The sequence below is a fragment of the Schistocerca serialis genome, chromosome 2 (genome assembly GCF_023864345.2).
Source record: "Schistocerca serialis cubense isolate TAMUIC-IGC-003099 chromosome 2, iqSchSeri2.2, whole genome shotgun sequence".
Taxonomy (NCBI): Eukaryota; Metazoa; Arthropoda; class Insecta; order Orthoptera; family Acrididae; genus Schistocerca; species Schistocerca serialis.
In genome coordinates, this window is record NC_064639.1 from 858,549,760 (window position 1) to 858,568,679 (window position 18,920).

Sequence of the window (18,920 nt, forward strand, 5' to 3'; positions counted from 1 at the left end):
TTACTATACCAAGTACTGAATGGCAATAATATTGCTGTGAGGTCTAGGAAATAGAATGATAGGCACTATTGTTGGGTGGGAACAAATAAGACCAACAAAGATTCTGAGGCTCACTAAATTAATTACAGAGTATTGGTATGTGGCAACTCAGATGAAAGTTAAGAGTAAAGCAGATGTCTCAAATCAAATGCTGGTTTGACTCAGTTGAAATGATTCAAAAGAAAAAGTTCTCTGAGGCGATGGAGAGACTGAAGCTCTTTTTTTCTTTTTTTTTTTTTTTAAATAAACCTAAGACAATACAAGTTAACAGACAAAATTATTTTGGAACTCTCTTTATTCTTACATTATAACGATGTCCATTTCCTTGATTGATTTATTTCACAGCATTTAGTTTCACTATCAGTCTCCACATTTAATACTGAAAGCCGTGTTACAAAGTCTCACATTTAAGGAACATTTTACTGAGCAAAAATATTGCAGAAACTTTCTGCAGTTCTTATTCAACTAATCAGTGATACATCCCAGTCTGTGTTAAAGTCAGCCAATCCCAAAATGCTAGGATGTTTACTTCTCAAAGATGACACCATCTTCCCCCAGACCTCAATTGCATGTAAAACTGGCTCATGTATAAACTGTTCTATTCAGTCAAGATACACTCAAACTCAGTTTTGCTTCTTCTCCATCTCTTCTGATTAGGCTGCTATAGTGCCAATGTAGGGAATCTGGTATTCACTAATAACTTCTATGGTTCACCAGAATTTGCTGGATGCTCTGTCACTGTCTCCCCCTTCTCATTTGCTTTGTCTGAAACTTTAGAAAGACAAGTATATTAAGGTGTTAATATTCCTCAGTGGTACTTAATATATGCAGGAATGATTATATGTTTAATGTCTTGTTTGTAAATCAACACAATTTTTACAGAGACACAAGTACAGAATCAACTATTACTCAGTTCATTACAAATGTAGTAACAGTACTAGACAGAAAATATAATACAGTAGGAATGAACTTGCATAGTGTTCAACATGATATCTTGTTAGATAAATTAGAAGCTGTTGGTATACGAGATGCAGTAAAGGAACTGTTTCAGTTATATCTCTTAAATAGTAGACAGGTGGTAGAAATTATTTCTAAAAACATGAAAACTAAAGTATTATTTACAAATCTAATACTCAAAGTGTCCCAATATGGGTACCACAAGGCAGAGTCCTAGGGGCTTCTCTTGTTTCTCATTTATGTAAATAATACTGAAATTCCATTTTATGGTATTTATGTAACTGTGTTTACGAATGACACAAATGATGTTATAACTGATGTATGCCTCATAAGGCCAACATCTACAACCAGAGTTTCGGAATATATTCAAAATGGATTTGAAATGAACAAGTTAACCTTCAATCTTTCAAAAACTAATTATGTTTGTTACAGAAAAACAAAGTCACATCATGACCTGGACCTCAGAATTCAAAATAAATGAATTGGGAGAGTAATTGTCACCAAATTTTTAGGTGTGCATATTGACCAAAGTTTAGACTGCAAAGCCCACATTCTCTATCTCACTAACAAGCTAAGCTCTACTTGCTTTTATGTAACTAGTACGGTGTGTAGTAGGCGGTACAGCAGAATTGTCTACTTCACATACTTTTGCTATTACCTACAGCTTCATCATCTGGGGTCTTAAAAAGACAAACCTGAAAACAATCTTCACTATATAAAAACAAGCTGTTAGAATAATTACCAACAGTTCTAGACTAATAGCTATTCCGCTATCTACAAAAAAGTGTAATTAACATAAAAAGGTACATTGACAGTTTGAAAACTATCTCAGATCTTAACTGTTACATCATCATCATCATCATACTACTACTACTACTACTACTACTACTACTACTACTAAGCTATGTTCACTTGCCCTGAAAGAAAATTGCCTAATAACATGACTTAAAATTTTAAGTAAATTTTTAAGTATTATACCTTTGAATATATCCTCAAGTGTGTCTGCATGGGTGAAATATGACCCCATTTTCATATCTATACCTAGGAATGATTTCTCTGTCTGCCTGTTCCACCTCCATAGATAAAAGCTCACATTTCGATTCTTCAGATCTTGACAAAGTAATTTTAACACCTGAAAAAGTAAAATCAATCAATTTGGAAAAAACTTTTCTGATATAAATAGATTACTTTCCAACTAGGCAAATAATAGCATTGTCATGCCTTCTGATTCTATCTTACAACTAATTTTAGTAGCATCTTTGGAAATAACGACTTAATTTCGTAATTGTGACCAACAGAGGAGCACAAATAAAACTAAAACTAAACTGAAATTCTCAGCTAAATACAGATAAAAACTATGAACTACACAAATGCTCATAATACTGACTTAATATTTTAACCAAAAACCAGGAAACATAAACTGAAGGTGCATATTTAGTTTTAAAAAGTAAGAAGACATGTTGGCTGCCCCAAAAAATGATGTCACAAAATTGTATGATATTCAATGAAAAATAGTATTAAAACAAAATGCCTACTGAAGATGGTAGGACAGTAGTGAAAAATGATGCAATATTAAAAGTAAATAAATAAACAAAACTGTCTCTTGCAACAACATACATCTCCTGTTATTATTTGTGTGTATTCGTGCAATATGAATGAACAAATTTAGACCCCTAGATATGACCGATGTAATATGAGTGAAAAATAAGCACAGCATTCTTCAAGAAAGAATGCGCTAGTATTGGGGATACTAATGTATCTATGATTTTCAATTAACAGTCATTACCATTTCTTGATTTACAACTTAAATAGTAATCTATCCTTCATGTGTAAATTCTGAGTTACTGAGCCAAAAGCTGTCACTTTTGAATTTGTGGTGCAAAATGGAGAAGGTATAAAATTATTATGCACACTGGGAAATGCTATACATATTTCTCTTCATCGTATGACAAAATGGGTTTCTGAAGCGCAAAAGATCAGTAAAAAATGATAAAAATAGAACAAAATGCAGCACCTATGCTTTACACTGAGAGTTATGAAAATATTTTAGATAATTCATTCCTGATAAAGTACAATATGTACCACTGCCTTTCAATATAACAGTCAAACAGCCATCTGAATGTCCGTCATAGCTTACCAATGTTAGGATTCCCTGTGAAAACAATAAGATTTAGAATGGGTTAGCTATAAACTTACAAGTGTTTTTAGAAGTAATCTTTCATTCTGCTGCAGAGTGAAATAAATTTCCATATTTATGATCTAGATACATATCCTGTGCGATTAAGGCAATGTTGGTTATATTCTTTCTCCCGTGAGTGTTAATGCAGCAAGATATTCATAACTGGACTGAGCATTGAATAAATTTGTATGTGTCATTGTAGGCATTGCATGTGATAGGTGAAGTCCCAAGTATGAATTTCTGTTTGGCACACAACCTTAATCTGACAGTAGGTTTCTTTATAGTGTAACCTACACTGCACTAATAAAAGGTGAATTCTAGTTACAGTAGAGTGGTATTAATTGAAGGAGAAAAGCAACATCAGTAATAAGATATGAATTACATCAGTGGCAAATCACTTTTGGAGTTTCAAAAATAAATTAACATTTGTCATCTTACCTTGGCAACAGTTGTGTCAATCTGCCCCACTAAACTACCATTAAGCACAACAGATGATGGAGGAGATTCTGCACAGATGTTTACAACAACTTCACGGATGTGTTCTGCAGAAGGAAACCTCAAGTTCTGCTGTGGTGACAGCAGGAGCACCTTCTGATCACAGACCTGCACAACAAATATAGTGTGGTACTTTCCCTTGGATTCAACTTGGTTACTGAATAAAATTAGATATATTATTACACAGAAGTAGGTGCACAATTTTTATCTTTGACTGTAATACATGTAGTCTGCTTATGCTGTCATTTATTCACTAAGTATGTTCAGAAAACAAATAAAACGGAGTAGTTGATGAAGAGCTATGAAAATAAAGTCAAAAAGTAAAAGATATTAATTTTCACCCTTAGAAACTGCTTGAACATTTGGTGAAAAATGTCAAGCTGAATTTATTTTCTTATTTCAAAGACCCCTTCCACTTCACAAGAAGCAAAGATAGTAAAATAATTGTGTACATAACAAAATCAAAAAATTAATTAAGTATTTAGATGATTAGCCATTGTTTCACATTCTTCTCCAAGTAGAAAATAGTGCTGTAATACCAGATAGGCCTTTATGATCTGAAGTTTCTACCAGATCTCATGCGAACATCAAGGTAATCTACACATATAATCCCATTTACACAAATCTCATCAGGTTGAAAGCTGTCTTAATGGACAAGAGTCCTTCCAAATACTTCCTAGTTCTGCAAAGAATGTTTTTACTTACTACCCACAAAGTTACAGCACAAGATATTTTGGAAGAAGTAAAGGCAACCACTTGCTACATTGTTGACTGAATGATCAACAGGCATATGAACAAGATAAATAATGTTGCCGAGCTCTCAGGCACTTCCCTTTTCTTGAGTAAACTAACAAAGTACAAAATCACCCTTACTGCCTCTCCTTCCCACCCATCAGCCTCCCCTTCTACACCCTGTCTCATTGCTCTTCTCACCTGTCTCTAGACCGACCACAAACCCCTTCTGTTGACCAGTAAATCAACCCAGATATTTATTGAAATTTTTGGTGCATGAATAAGAGTCATCCTTCAGTTTGCAACAAGCTTATGTATTGTTTAGCAACTTAACGAGCAGTGAGAAACCATAACAGAGTGTGAAAAGTAGTTATTTGTATGTTATAGCATGTGTGAAACTTACATGTGTTTGCTAGTCACATTTGGAATGGTAGGAATTGCGTTGTCAATCTGAAGTTCTTAGCAGCAAATATTACTGTTTTTGTCATCAATTTACATGGAAATGCCAAAAAACTGGTGTAGGGATGCGTATTCAAATACAGAAATATGTAAACAGCAGAATACAGCACTGCGGTCGGCAGTGCCTACATAAGACAACAAGTGTCTGGCACAGTTGTTAGATTGATTACTATTGTTACAATGGCAGGTTGTCAAGATTTAAGTGAGTTTGAACATGGTGTTGTAGTCAGCGCTCAAGTGATGGGACACAGCATCTCTGAGGTAGTGATGAAGTGGAGAGTTTTCCCATATGACCATTTCTCAAGTGTACTATGAATATCAGGAATCCGGTAAAACATCAAATCCCTGACATCGCTGCAGTCAGAAGAATATCCTGCAGGAATGTAACCAATGACAACTGAAGAGAATCTTTCAACATGACAGAAGTGCAACCCTTCTGAAAATTGCTGCAGATTTCAATGCTGGGCCATAAAGAAGTGTCAGGGTGCAAAGCATTCAACAAAACACCATCAATACGGGCTTTCGGAGCTGGAGGCCCATTTGTGTACCCTTGATGACTGCATGACACAAAGCTTTACACCTTGCTTAGGCCCGTCAACACTAACATGGGACTGTTGATGACTGGAAACATGTTGCCTGGTCGGATGAATTTCATTTCAAATTCTATCAAGCTGATGGATGTAGATGCGTTCAGATATGGAGACAACCTCATGAATCCATGGACCCTGCATTTCAGCAGGGGATTGTTCGAGGTGGTGGATGCTCTATAATGGTGTGGGGCATATGCAGTTGGAGTGATATGCTACTCTTGATATGTGTAGATATGACTCTGATAGGTGACACATACATTAGCATCCTGTATGATCACCTGCATCCATTCATATCCATTATGCATTCCAATGGACTTTGGCAATTCCAGCAGGACAATGTGACACCACACACATCCAGAATTGCCACAGAGTGGCTCCAGGAACACTCTTTTGAGTTTAAACAGCTCTGCTGGCCAGCAAACTGCCAGACATAAACATTATTGAGCATATCTGGTGTGCCTTGCAACATGCTGTCCAGAGGAGACACCCCCCCCCCCCCAACTACCCCCCCCCCCCCCTCACTCTTACTTATTTATGGACAGCTCTGCACCCTACAGGGTTCATTGTGTCAATTCCCTCCAGCACTATTTCAGACATCTGACATTAGTCGAGGGCATACCACATTGTGTTGCGGCACTTCTGCATGCTTGCAGGAACCCTACACGAAATTAGGTAGGTGTATCAGTTTGTTTGGCTCTTCAGTGTGAGATGAGCAATATGTTAAGGATGACAAATAAAATGCATGCAACAATCGTGTGTGCCCCCCCTGACGCTCACAAAGAATCCTATGCCGATTCCATGGTACGGGATGTTATTATCCGGTCGGCGCCCAACAAAGAAGTTCGGCAACGTGCCCTTCAGTTGGCAAATCCGACTCTAGATGAAGTTCTCTCCATTGCGCAGTCTTTTGAAATTTCTCGCGCCGCTGGGGCACAAATGGAGGTGTGGGGTGATACCGGGGAAATACAACTTCTGTGCGCTGTTGATGACGCATGCGGCGCGTCCCCGCCGGCCAACGTGGCCGCAGTGCACTCCCACACGCAGCCTCGACCTAGCCGTAAACAACCCTCTAAGAAACTGCAGCAAAACCCCCGGCAACTTCCTTCATGTCCGCGGTGTTTTACGAAACATTCATGCGAGGATTGTCCCCAACGTTGGGCTGCGTGTTGCAATTGCAAAAAGAAAGGTCATGTGTCTTCCGTTTGCAAATTCGACCACATACATGATGTTCATGAACATGATGCTGATTCTGATTCTGTATTGTCTGTCAATTGCACTTCTTCCCTTTCAGGGAAGTTATTCCTCACTGTCCAAATCCTTGGTCGAGATGTTCACATGCAAGTGGATACCGGTTCTGCTGCCACTATAATTAATTCTCAGACGTATCTTCAGTTGGGTTCTCCACTCCTGTCACCTGTCACTCGGCAATTACGGACGTACAATAAACAGAAGATTTCTCTCGAGACAGTTTAATGCTGAGGTACTGTACTGTTCCCATATTTGTGGTCGACCAGAGCAACGCAGAAAATCTTTTTGGTTTCGATGGCTTTCGCGTTTTTGGGTTCTCCATAGATGATTCTGTCAATATTGTCTCTGATGCTATTCCTTACGCTCAACTGGATTCCTTGTCGACAACATTTTCGTCCCTTTTTTTCTCCTGGGTTAGGCCATGCAAACGACTTTGAAGCTCATATCACACTCAAACCCACTGCTCGGCCTAAGTTTTTTCGGGCTCGGCCCATTCCTGTGGCCCTTCGTGATCGGGTAAAACGGGAGTTGGATCGTCTCACTACTTCAGGGGTCTTGCTTCCTGTCACTTCCAGTGAGTGGTCCTCTCCTGTCATTGTCGTTGCTAAGCCAAATGGTGATATTCGTCTCTGTAGCGATTTCAAAGCCACTGTAAATGCTCAATGCCTCATTGACACTTACCCTATGCCCCGTCCTGAAGAACTGTTCACTAAACTTGCTGGAGGCCAGTATTTTTCTAAAATTCACCTGTCAGAAGCTTATCATCAACTTCCTCTCGACGCTGCTTCCCGGCAGTTTCTTGTCCTTAACACGCCTTTCGGGCTCTATCAATACCAATGCTTGCCATTCGGGGTTGCTAGCGCCCCTGCTCTCTTTCAGCGTTTCTTGGAACAATTATTGCTCCCTGTCCTTGGGTGTATCAATTACATGGACGACATTGTTGTCACTGGCTCCACCACTGAAGAACATCTTCAAAATCTCCACACACTTTTTCATGTCTTACAGACTGCCGGTCTTAAGTGTAATCTTCAGAAATCACAATTTTTTGAGGCATCTATCACGTACTTGGGGTTTCAACTATCTCGGGATGGTATTCGTCTGCTTCAACAAACTGTCGCTGTGATCGATGCCCTTCCTCGCCCTACATCTGTTAAGGAACTGCAGGCCTTCTTGCGGAAAATAGCATACTATCACAAGTTTTTACCGTCTGCGGCTTCGGTGGCTCAGCCGTTGCATCGCCTGTTGCATAAAAACGTGCCTTTTCACTGGTCCGTGTCATGTGAAGCGGCTTTCCAGAAATTGAAGACTATGCTGAAACAGGCCCTGTGCCTGGCTACTTATCGACCTGGCCAACATCTTGTTCTTGCCACAGACGCCTCTCAATACGGGGTCGGTGCAGTCCTTGCGCACCGTTTTTCTGACGGTTTGGAACAACCCATTGCTTATGCCTCCAAAACGCTCAAGGATGCCTAACAAAAGTATTCTCAAATTGAGAAAGAAGCTTTGGCCATCATTTATGCTCTTCATAAGTTTGGTGTTTTTCTCTATGGCTCAAAATTTCATCTTGTTACGGACCACAAACCACTTGTTTCCTTGTTTCATCCATCAACGTCACTTCCCGACAAGGCTGCACACCGCCTCCAGCGTTGGGCTCTTTACTTGTCTCGTTTCAATTATGAGATTCATTTCTGGCCAACGGCTCAACATGCAAATGCTGATGCTCTGTCTCGCCTTCCCATGGGTCCTGATCAGGCATTCGATAGGGACGAACTTCTGTGTTTCCACCTGGATGTTGCCGAGCAGCGGGTTGTGGACGGGTTCCCCATCACTGGGGACAGGCTGGCTGCTGCTACGGGTTCTGACCCTACCCTCTCCCGGGTTTTACGCTGTATTCAGAAGGGTTGGCCAGATCGCCCGTCCGCTAAGACTTCTGATCCATTGCGGACCTACTGCACTTTGCGCTACCGCCTCACGGCTAGGGATGGTGTTATCCTCCTCTCCACTGACAATGCTTCGCTGTGTGTTGTGGTACCTGCGTCTTTGCGTGCTTTGGTCTTGCGCCTCCTTCACCAAGGGCACTGGGGCATGCCGTCATGTGTACTGGCCTGGCGTTGACTCTGAAATAGCACACATGGTCGCTGCCTGCGGCCCTTGTGCGTCACAGGCTGCTGCCCCGAAGTCATCTTTGTCACCGTGGCCTTCACCTGAGAAGCCCTGGGAGCGCATTCATGCTGACTTTGCGGGACCCTTTTTAGGCACTTATTGGCTCCCTGTAATTGACGCCTACTCTAACTTTCCTTTCATTGTCCGTTGCACGTCACCTACCACTGCGGCAACCACCAGTGCTCTCGCCCGCATTTTTTCTTTGGAAGGCCTCCCCTCTACTCTTGTTACTTATAATGGTCCACAATTTGCCTCTTTTGAATTTGTGGATTTTTGTGCTCGTCATGGCGTTACACATATCACGGCCCCGCCATTCCATCCGCAATCCAACAATGAGGCTGAACGACTGGTCCGCACATTTAAGGCTAAGATGCGGAAACTTCTGACTTCTGCTGCTGATGATGCGCTTCTCCAGTTTCTGGCGTCTTACCGTTTCACCCCCATGGGTGACCACAGCGCGGCTGAGCTCTTACATGGCCAACAGCCCCGCACGCTACTTCATCTTCTGCGGCCTTCCACCTCACGGCCGCGGGTGCCTTCACTTGGCCGGTTCACTGCCGACGACCTTGTCTGGGTATGGGGATATGGCAGGCAGCCAAAATGGAGCCCAGGCCGCATCTTAAGACACCATGGCAGATGCCTGTATGAAATTCAGACGGACACGGGTGCTGCAGTGCGTCATTCAGACCAGCTTCCGCCTCGTGTGCCAGCAACGCCTGTTTCAAATGCCACCACACCACCTTTGGCTCTACCTGACGCTCGGGATCTTGGCATCTCTCAATACTCACAACGCAGCCCTCTCACCGTCATCGCGATGCCAGCACCAGAACGGACGCCACCAGGAGACGTGCCCATGCAGGAACCGGAGGACCATCCTCTGTCAGAGCAAATCTACTCGCCTCCTCCTCCAACGGACGCCGACACATCGCCCATGTCTCCTGTCATATCAACTGGAGTTGCTGCAATGGGCAGATTGGTGCATGGGGCCCCAGCAGATTCGACCCCTACGTCTCCTGTCATCTCAACCCGTTATCATCGGGGACACTTCCGTCTGTACGGGAAGCCTCCTCCTCGAGACTTTACGGCGAGTCAAACAATGCCTATGGACATTAGCCGTCTCCAGGACACCTCCATCAAGACCAGTGCAACAATTTCAAAGTGGGGAAAAGTGTTGTGACAAAGTGCCGCCGTGCAATTACGCGCGTCCTCTACGTGTGGTACTGTCTGTCAGCCATGCAGCAGCTGCGCCACCTAAGCGGCCAGCCGAGCAGCGGCCGCTAGACTGGGACTCAGTGCTCATTCAAATGCTAACATGTACACATGTCTTACTTGTCAACTTACTCTGTGACTTATATGTGTTGTTGTGTCGTTCCGAAATATATGTGTTAAACTTGAAGTTCTAACACACACACACACACACACACACACACACACACACACACACACACACACACAATTTTCTATACCCCTGTTCGCTAACCAACACATCTCCTGGATGGTAGTCTGTGATCTACCATCTTATTCATTTTATACTGCATCCTGGATTTTCCATCAATGCATATTCTGCCTAACAATTCATATGCTTAATTTAACTTCTGTTCTGTACATCTTAAGTGAATTGCTTCTGAATGTGCATAGGAAGTCCAAGAATTGGAACACATTGTCATGCACAAATTGGCATTGAAATTATTTTATGCCTTGTAGTGGTAAATTGTTAATTTAGCAGCAAACTCTTCTATATTTACTGTGAAGTGTAATTGCACATTATTAAAAAACAAATATGAGCTTCATTGTATGAAAATCTATGTAAATTTAATTGTAACTGATAAATTTTTGATGCAAAATTATATCAAAATGAATGTTACAAGTAATCTTACTGTACAGAGAGAAAAAGAATCAATCCTAATCAGCAACATTAACTCGGATGCAGGAGAGCAGAGATTAGAATTTTCAAGAAGTTCTATGACATAAAACTGAGGAGCATAAGCACATGGCACCCTGCAGTTGTTTTTAATAGTGGAATTACAAGGTGTGGACAGGTCAAATATAACCTGCAGTTGATAATTTAGGATTAATGATGTTAGTTGCTGAAGAAGATTTCAGTGTGGAGCAGTCCAACAGTGAATTGCAAACAGGGCAGCACATCATGACACTATTAGAGCTGTAGAATTTGGAGCACATATAGACAGAACTATGTGTATTTTTGTTATTTGTTACAACCATCACTCTTAGCAAGATACAAATTTTACAAAATAAAAAATAATAGTTTTAATTATAGCTAAAATAGTGCTAGAAATAACTTATTTTACATCACATTTTCATACAGTCACCCACTTAAACAAAGAAACGGTTTTAATATTTTTAGCAAATAGTTAAAAATTCATCTACCCAGCTGCATACCATAAGTAAAAGTACCATTTTCAGTTGTAGAATGCAGTCTGCCTGGACAATGTAGCTATGAACATGGTTTTATGTGTGTGTGTGTGTGTGTGTGTGTGTGTGTGTGTGTGTGTGTGTGTTTGTTTTCTGTACTAGCTAGCACTGAAGGAGGACATCTGAGTTTGGATTTTCAGTCTTGTTTATGCTCCTATTAATGCCCTCAAAACCTGAACTGTACAGGAAGAGTTGTTTCATTGTCGTATTTATTCTGACTGGTTGTTTTTCAGATATGAAAGTGAGAAAATGGTGGTATCTTAACTGTCTGCATAAGCTAACTGTATACACACACACACACACACACACACACACACACACACACACACACACACACACACACACAGAGAGAGAGAGAGAGAGAGAGAGAGAGAGAGAGAGAGAGAGAGAGAGAGAGAAGACATTATGCGTGCTAAAGAGCTGATACAGAAACAAGACTCTTTGCGAAAGTTGCTGGCTGCTGTAGCTAGCGCACAAATTCACTGTTTTTCATAATACAGGCATCTTATCTCTGGCTGGATGAAACCATAATACAACAAACTAACTACCCACACAATAGCTCAGATATTGACACCATCAACATCCAGTAGCTGGAAGAGCATCCAGAAATGCCAGAAGTTATCAAATTTGTTAATGCCTTATTCCCATCTAAGGGCAACCCCAGTGAACCCCTTCACCAAACTCTCAGAGCACCCAGATCCCACCTCACCTATCTTCTTCATCTGCCACATTCCCCATGAATCCCAATCTCTTACAAAACCCAGAATGTAAAAAAAAACACCTCAAAACAGTGTTATCAACATATCTACCAAAAACTCCAATCCAACAGAAGTTTCACTCCTATCCAAAAGCCTGATCTTCAGCCCCACAACAAAGTTCAATCATGCTGGACTAGTGAAATACCTACTGATTTCCTACAAGTCCCTAAATTGGTCACCCCTTTTTCTTCCTACAAATCCCTCCTACCTGACCTCAACTATGAAACTTGCCTCTTGCATTTCATAATACCACCCCCTGCATACCTTCCAGGAATTCCCAGCCTTCTCTAGGTCCCTTTCCAGGTGCACAAACCTCTCAATGGAAGAAAGGTTAGCCACCTGCAACCTAAAAATAGACCCTGATTTAATCATCCTCCCTGTGGACAAAGGCTCCACCACTCTAATGATGAATTGCAGCAGTTGCCCGACAGAAGGCATCTGCCAACTGTTTGTGGTATTTTGCAGCTCATCCATTCTATGTAATGTCCTGGTCTCCCTTTCCCCACACCCATCTCAGCTCCAAGCCATATGGGTCATATCCCAATGATAGAGCCAAGTGCAAGACCTACCTGAAACACCCACCCAGCTCATCCTACACCAATCTAGTCACAAGCTTATCCTAACCTACTAGAAGCAGGGCCTCTTCCGAAAGCAGTCATGTCATATATCAGCACTGCTAAATTTCTGCACAGCATTTTATGTGGGCATGACAACCAACCAGCTGTCCACACAAACTAATGGCCACTGCCAAACTGCAGTCAAGAGCAGAGTTGGCCACCCAGTGGCAGAACATACTGTCAAGTTTAACATGCTCAATTTTAATGGCTGCTGAGAACAACATGCTCAGTTTCAGTGGCAGTTCACAACAGATGCCATCAGGATCATCCCCCCTAAACACCAGCTTTTCTGAACTGCATTGACCTTAATGGAACAAAACCAACACAGATGCAAAGGCAATTTCAGGAATACTCCATAGGAGTGTGATAGGATGCTTACTGCTTACAAATTGTACAAATGATCTATTGGGTAATGCAGAAGCCTGTATTCAGATGCAGCAGTTGTTTGTAAGAATGTAGCAATGCCATATGACAATGACAAATTTCAGGAAGACCTGCTGAGGAATGATGATCGGTGCAGAGGATAGCAATTTACCTTGAGTGTAAATAAATGTAATGTATTGCACCTAAATAGGCAAAGAAAACCACTAGTTGATGATTTCATTATTGGCGACACAAGAGCATTACAGCATTACACAATTGTTCAACAAACTAGTGGCAAACATAACAAGAGAACCATTGTGCATCAGAGAGGTATACTATTGAAAATCTAAGAGTATGCTCCAGGAAGATTTGGCTGCTGTATTACTTCCTCCCACAAATAACTTGTGAAACGACCACAATGACAACACATGAGAAATTAGAACTAATGTGGTGGTTCACTGACAATTGTTCTTCACACATGGCATCCGTAAAACAAACAGGGAAAGGGGGGGGGGGGGGGGGCAGATAGTGGCACCAGAAAACCCTCTGCCACACACCATAAGGTGGTGTACAGAGTGTAGTTATCCTTGAAACACATTATTCATTCCCACACTCTTCCTGGACTCAATCTATACTAGTCCCTCATCCTTCACCCATTTCCAACCTGCCCCAGGATCCTAACTTCACATACTCTGTACTCACATCTTCTTCCCCACAGTCTTCCATTCCACTGTTCTGTCACCCCCTCACAATCATTTCATCCAATATCATCATCACTGGTGCCAATGCCCACATCACACTCCTCCGTCATGACCTGCTGCCTCTTGTTCCCACATTCCTATCCTGTGGACCTACTGCCTCCTTCTTCCCATAGGCTACTCTTTACCAAGCTTCCTCCACTGGATCCCTGGCTCCTTTCTTTCCTCTCCCACTCTGGAAGAGGATTTGTCTGAAAGTTAGCAACATTTCCAGTCTCGTTTATGTGTCTGTCAAGGACTTGGTCACCTCTATTATTCAGTGAGTTGTTACTTACTTCCTGTTATCAGGCTGTACAGCAATTACTATAGCTAGGAAATTCATGAGTTGTGCTTAATATTGAAGCTTGCTGCACACAAGTACTTTAATCATATTGGTAGATCTTTCAATGTACACAAAATAATCTTATAGGGTATCATCTATCAAGTAAATTGTTGAATGTTTTTCCTGGCCAGTCAATTCTGCTGAGACAGTTTTAAAGTCATTGAAAGTAAGTCTATGGCCAGTAGTGCATAAATATCCAGATCACACAATACTAGTTAACTGACCAAGTATCGACTAAAGGTCTATGGACTGTTTGCAGGGGGTACAGACAGACAGTCTTACTAAGTACTTTTGATCACATTTTCTGAAAACATGTCTTGAGCAGCTAGTTCAATATCCCAGACACAATGGGAATATAGAGATGGGGGTTGGTGATCATGATGCTTTCATAGCAACTATAGTTACTAAATAAATCAGACAAGAATGCTAGGAGAGTGTTTCTGCTAGAAAAAGCATCTGATGATCAAAGTTTAAATAGATTGTAAATCATCCACTGGAGAAGTATGTGCCCAGTAAGTTGTTTCAGGGCAGAAAAGACCCAACAGAGTTTAACAATGAAATTCAGAAAATACTGAGGAAGCAACAGCTGTTGTGCTCTTGGTTAAATAGAGAGCACACAAATGATGACAGGCGGAGATTAGTAGAGATCTATTTCTGAAGCATACAGCAACTACTCTCGTCATACCTTAGCTAAAGATCTGGCTGAGAATTCAAGAAAATTCTGGTCCTATGTAAAATTGCAAAGTGAGTTTAAGGCTCCCACTCAGTCATTTATTACCAGTCTCGTGTGGCAGTAGAATATAGTAAAAGGAAAGCCAAACTTTTAAATTTCACATTTAAGAAATCATTCACACAGGAGAATCACATAAAAATACTGTCGACTGACCATCATGCAAACTCCCGTATGGGCAATATAATCATAAACATCCCTGGCACAGGAAAACAACTGAATGAGTTGAAAACAATTTAGGTGCAGGTCTGGATGGAATCCTCGTTCAGTTTTACAAAGGGTACTCAATGGCACTAGCTCCTTACTTAGTTTGCATTAATAGTGAGTCCCAAACAACTGTAAAAAGATGCATGTGACTCCTGTATGTCAGAAGAGTAAAAGAATGGACACACAAAATTACAGACCAATATCCTTAACATTGGTTTGCTGCAGAATTCTTAAACATATTCTGAGTTCGAATATAATAAATTTCCTCGAGACCAAAAACCTTCTGTCCAAGAATCGGCACAATTTTAGAAAGCATTGATCATGCCAAACTCTGTTCTCACATATGGATGAAGGGCAAGAGATGGATTCCAAAATTCTGGATTCCAAAATACATTTGACATGGTCCCTCACTGCAGACTGTTAACAAAGGGTAAGAATAGGTTCCCAGAAAGATGAGTGGTTTATAGACTTCTAAAGCAATAAAATACCCAGTATGTTGTCCTCAATGGTAAGGGTATCATCAGGAGTGCTCCAGAGAAATATAATAGAAATACAATTATTTTTTGTACACATAAGTGATCTCGTATACAGGGTGGTCAGCAATCTGTGGTTGTTCGCTGATGATGCTAAGATGTACAGGAAGGTGTCATCGTTTAGTGATTCTAGGAGAATACAAAATGACTTACACAACATTACTAGTTGGTGAGATGAGTGGAAAGTACCTCTAAATGTAGAAAAATGCACGTTCATTCAGACAGTAGGAGAAACAAACCTGTAATATTAGAATACCGTATTTACTCGAATCTAAGCCGCACTTTTTTTCCGGTTTTTGTAATCCAAAAAACTGCCTGCAGCTCAGAACCGAGTGCAAAGTAAGCGGAAGTTCTGGAAAATGTTGGTAGGTGCCGCCACAACCAACTTCTGCCGTCGACTATATGTAGCACTATACAGGCTTGCTTTGCAGGCACAAAAATACTGGCGCCAAAACCTTTGCGTCAGTAAATAAATTAAAAGAAAAGATAGAAGAATGTAAACATTATGCAATGTATTCTTTCATGTTTGCTGCTATCTCATTTAAATCTTGTCTGCCTAATAAACTACAAAACTAGAGTGAAACAACAGCAAACGCAGAAGTATATACATATCATGTCATGTTTATATTGGTATTATTCTTTTGCTGAATAGCGATACAGTCAGAAATGAAGCACGTCAACTGACTGGATTTTTAAATATAAGATGACTAATTTCTGTGCAGAATGTAATGTACTAAAAGGCGTCTGCAAAGATTTTCAAACGGAGAAAAATTTTTGCTAAACTCTCGTTCAGAACATCTTCTATCATACGCAGTCTATTATTTGGTTCTTGTTGATCATTATCAAAGAAAGCAGCAGTGTAAGTAACAACAAATAGCAGTCTCTTGCCATTGTTTAGCTTATGAGACAATTCCTCTCTTATTTTTATTGTAAGCGGCGGTAGTGCGCACAAAAGCAAACCATGCTGCAAGCGTGGACAGTTCGTAAACACTCATTATCAGAATGCGACAAACACTGCATGATACAGTACAATAATGCATTTTCAGCTTAGAGTGATGTAAACACCTATAACAAAGAGAATGGCACTTATTAGATCAAAGCAAAATAAGCAATCGATTCAAACCAGACGAAGCACGTGAAAAAGGAAGGATACCCATATAAATACAGACGGAGCGCCTGACACATAGCAATGGCTACTTGGTAAAGCTTAACTGTTAAGCTTACGACTCAAACCAAACTACTGTAGCTGTATCTTCATCTATTTGACCTAAGTTGTGTCTCATGTTACAATGGACCAACTTCATTTCGATTTGGAGGTGTGGTCTAAAACTTTTCGCTCCCCTTGAATTTCGAGTCTCAAATTTCAGGTGCGGTTTAGATTCGGAAACACTTTCTTTCCCTCGATTTCGAGTCTTATTTTTCAGGTGCGGCTTAGATTCGAGTGCGGCTTAGATTCGAGTAAATATGGTATAGCATTAGTTATGTCCTGTTTCACGCAATCATTTTATTTAAAGTCTGAGCGTAACATTGCAGATCAAATGGAATGAATGTGTGAGGATTGTGATATGGAAGACAAGTGGTTAACTTTTTTGGTTTATTGGGATAATTTTGGGAAATTGTGTAAAGGAGACTGCGTAAGGGACACTGGTGCGACCTCTTCTTGAGTACTACTCAAATGTTTGGGATCTGCACCATGTCATGTTAAAGCAAGACATTGAAGCAATTCTGAGGCAGGCTGCTTGATTTGTTACCAGTAGTTTCAAACAACACTCAGCTATTACAGAGATACTTCAGGAACTCAGGTTTACCTGGATGGAAGGCAATGATTTTTTTCAGAAACACTATTGAGAAAATTTAGAGAACCATCACTTGAATCTGACTGCAGAACAGTTCTACTACTACCAACATACATTTCATGATGATACAAGATGCATATTAGGGCTCATATGGAGACTTAGAGACAGTCATTTTTCCCTCCCTATATTTGTGAATGGAACACAAAAGAAAATGACTGGTAATAGTACAGTGTACACTCCACCACAAATAATGGTGGCTTGTGAGTATACATGTAGATGCAAATATAGATGTAGATGTAGATAGTATTACATATCTTACTACATATTATCTTATCACAATGTCATTTTAGGTTAGAGGGGACTGCCACTAGACTTTAATTTCCAAGCAATGAAATTTGTCAGTCAACAGGTCACAGTAGTTCTGCATTTCTTGTTAATAAACTGTGAGCCATACTTCTACATACTGACAGTTGTGGCCACTTGCATGGGATTGCCCTATGACAAACTACCTATCAACCATCAACAGGAATACTTCCTCGCTATTCTGAATCCCAAACCTTTCCCTGGTTCAGATTCATTGACATCATATTTATGATCTAAAACAAGGATGAGGACACCCTATCCATATTCCTCCAGAATTTCAACAGTTCTACCCCATTCACTTCACCTGGTTCCTCTCACCCCAACAAGTCACATTCCTCAATAATGACCACCCATATCAATCCTATCAACCACGAATAGTATCTTTATTTCAATAGCTGCCACCCATTCCCCACCAAGAAGTCCCTTCCATGCAGCCTAGCCACTTGTGACCATGATAACTGCATTTACAAGCAGTCCCTCACCATAACTAAATTGTTTATTTCAGAAACCACGTAAGTGACACTTTAAAAAAATGGAGATTTTGATGGGATGTTACTATTTGGAGATAAATACATCATTTATTGCATAAACAGCCTATGTTCCATATTAGGATTGCAATTAGGCAGCTGTGTAAATAATGTGTTTATTTTGGAAAGAACCCAAGCACCATCACTTAGGTTCTTTCTGTGGTAAATTCATTCCTCCATTCACGATGGTTGGTGGCCCTGTTAGGATTACATGTTTTGTGACTCTTCTTTTGATTTTACTGAGTCTGTTGTTGTTATGGTAATAAACATGGAGTGTGTGTTTGCAGTGAAAATATAGGTGTATTTAATGATTATTAAGTAGTGTGCAGATCTTAAATCATGTCTGACAGTGCAGACAATGAACCTAATTTTAAGTGTAAATATGGAGTGTGACATGAAGAAAAATACAAGCAGAACATTGTCCAGGAAGCTAGAGGGCGAGGACTGAGTTATGTGTCCCACAAAGGAAAAAAGGTCACCCAGAAAGCCCCACCGAACATTGTAAACTGTAAGTGTAGCTATAAATGTCATTCAAAACTTACTGAAGAATCTATGCAGGCACTCTGGAATAACATTTATTCTTTGGAGAGTAAAAACACACGAGACAACTACTTGCAAACATTGGTTGAGGTTATGCCAGTAAAATGTAAG

General features: G+C 40.6%; 1 protein-coding gene across 3 annotated transcripts in view; it reads right to left on the reverse strand.

The window, feature by feature from the left end:
- Nucleotides 1-316: 316 nt before the first annotated feature.
- Nucleotides 317-18,920, reverse strand: part of LOC126458160 (sodium-independent sulfate anion transporter-like) — a 212,469-nt gene continuing 193,865 nt past the window's right edge. For all 3 annotated transcript variants that reach the window (XM_050095027.1, XM_050095028.1, XM_050095026.1), the window contains exons 10-12: nucleotides 3,614-3,778; nucleotides 1,975-2,128; nucleotides 317-810 (exon numbers count right to left, since the gene is read on the reverse strand). In XM_050095027.1, the coding sequence (XP_049950984.1) occupies nucleotides 743-810; nucleotides 1,975-2,128; nucleotides 3,614-3,778 (387 nt within the window). In that variant the 3' untranslated portion in view covers nucleotides 317-742. The remainder of the gene's footprint in view (nucleotides 811-1,974; nucleotides 2,129-3,613; nucleotides 3,779-18,920) is intronic.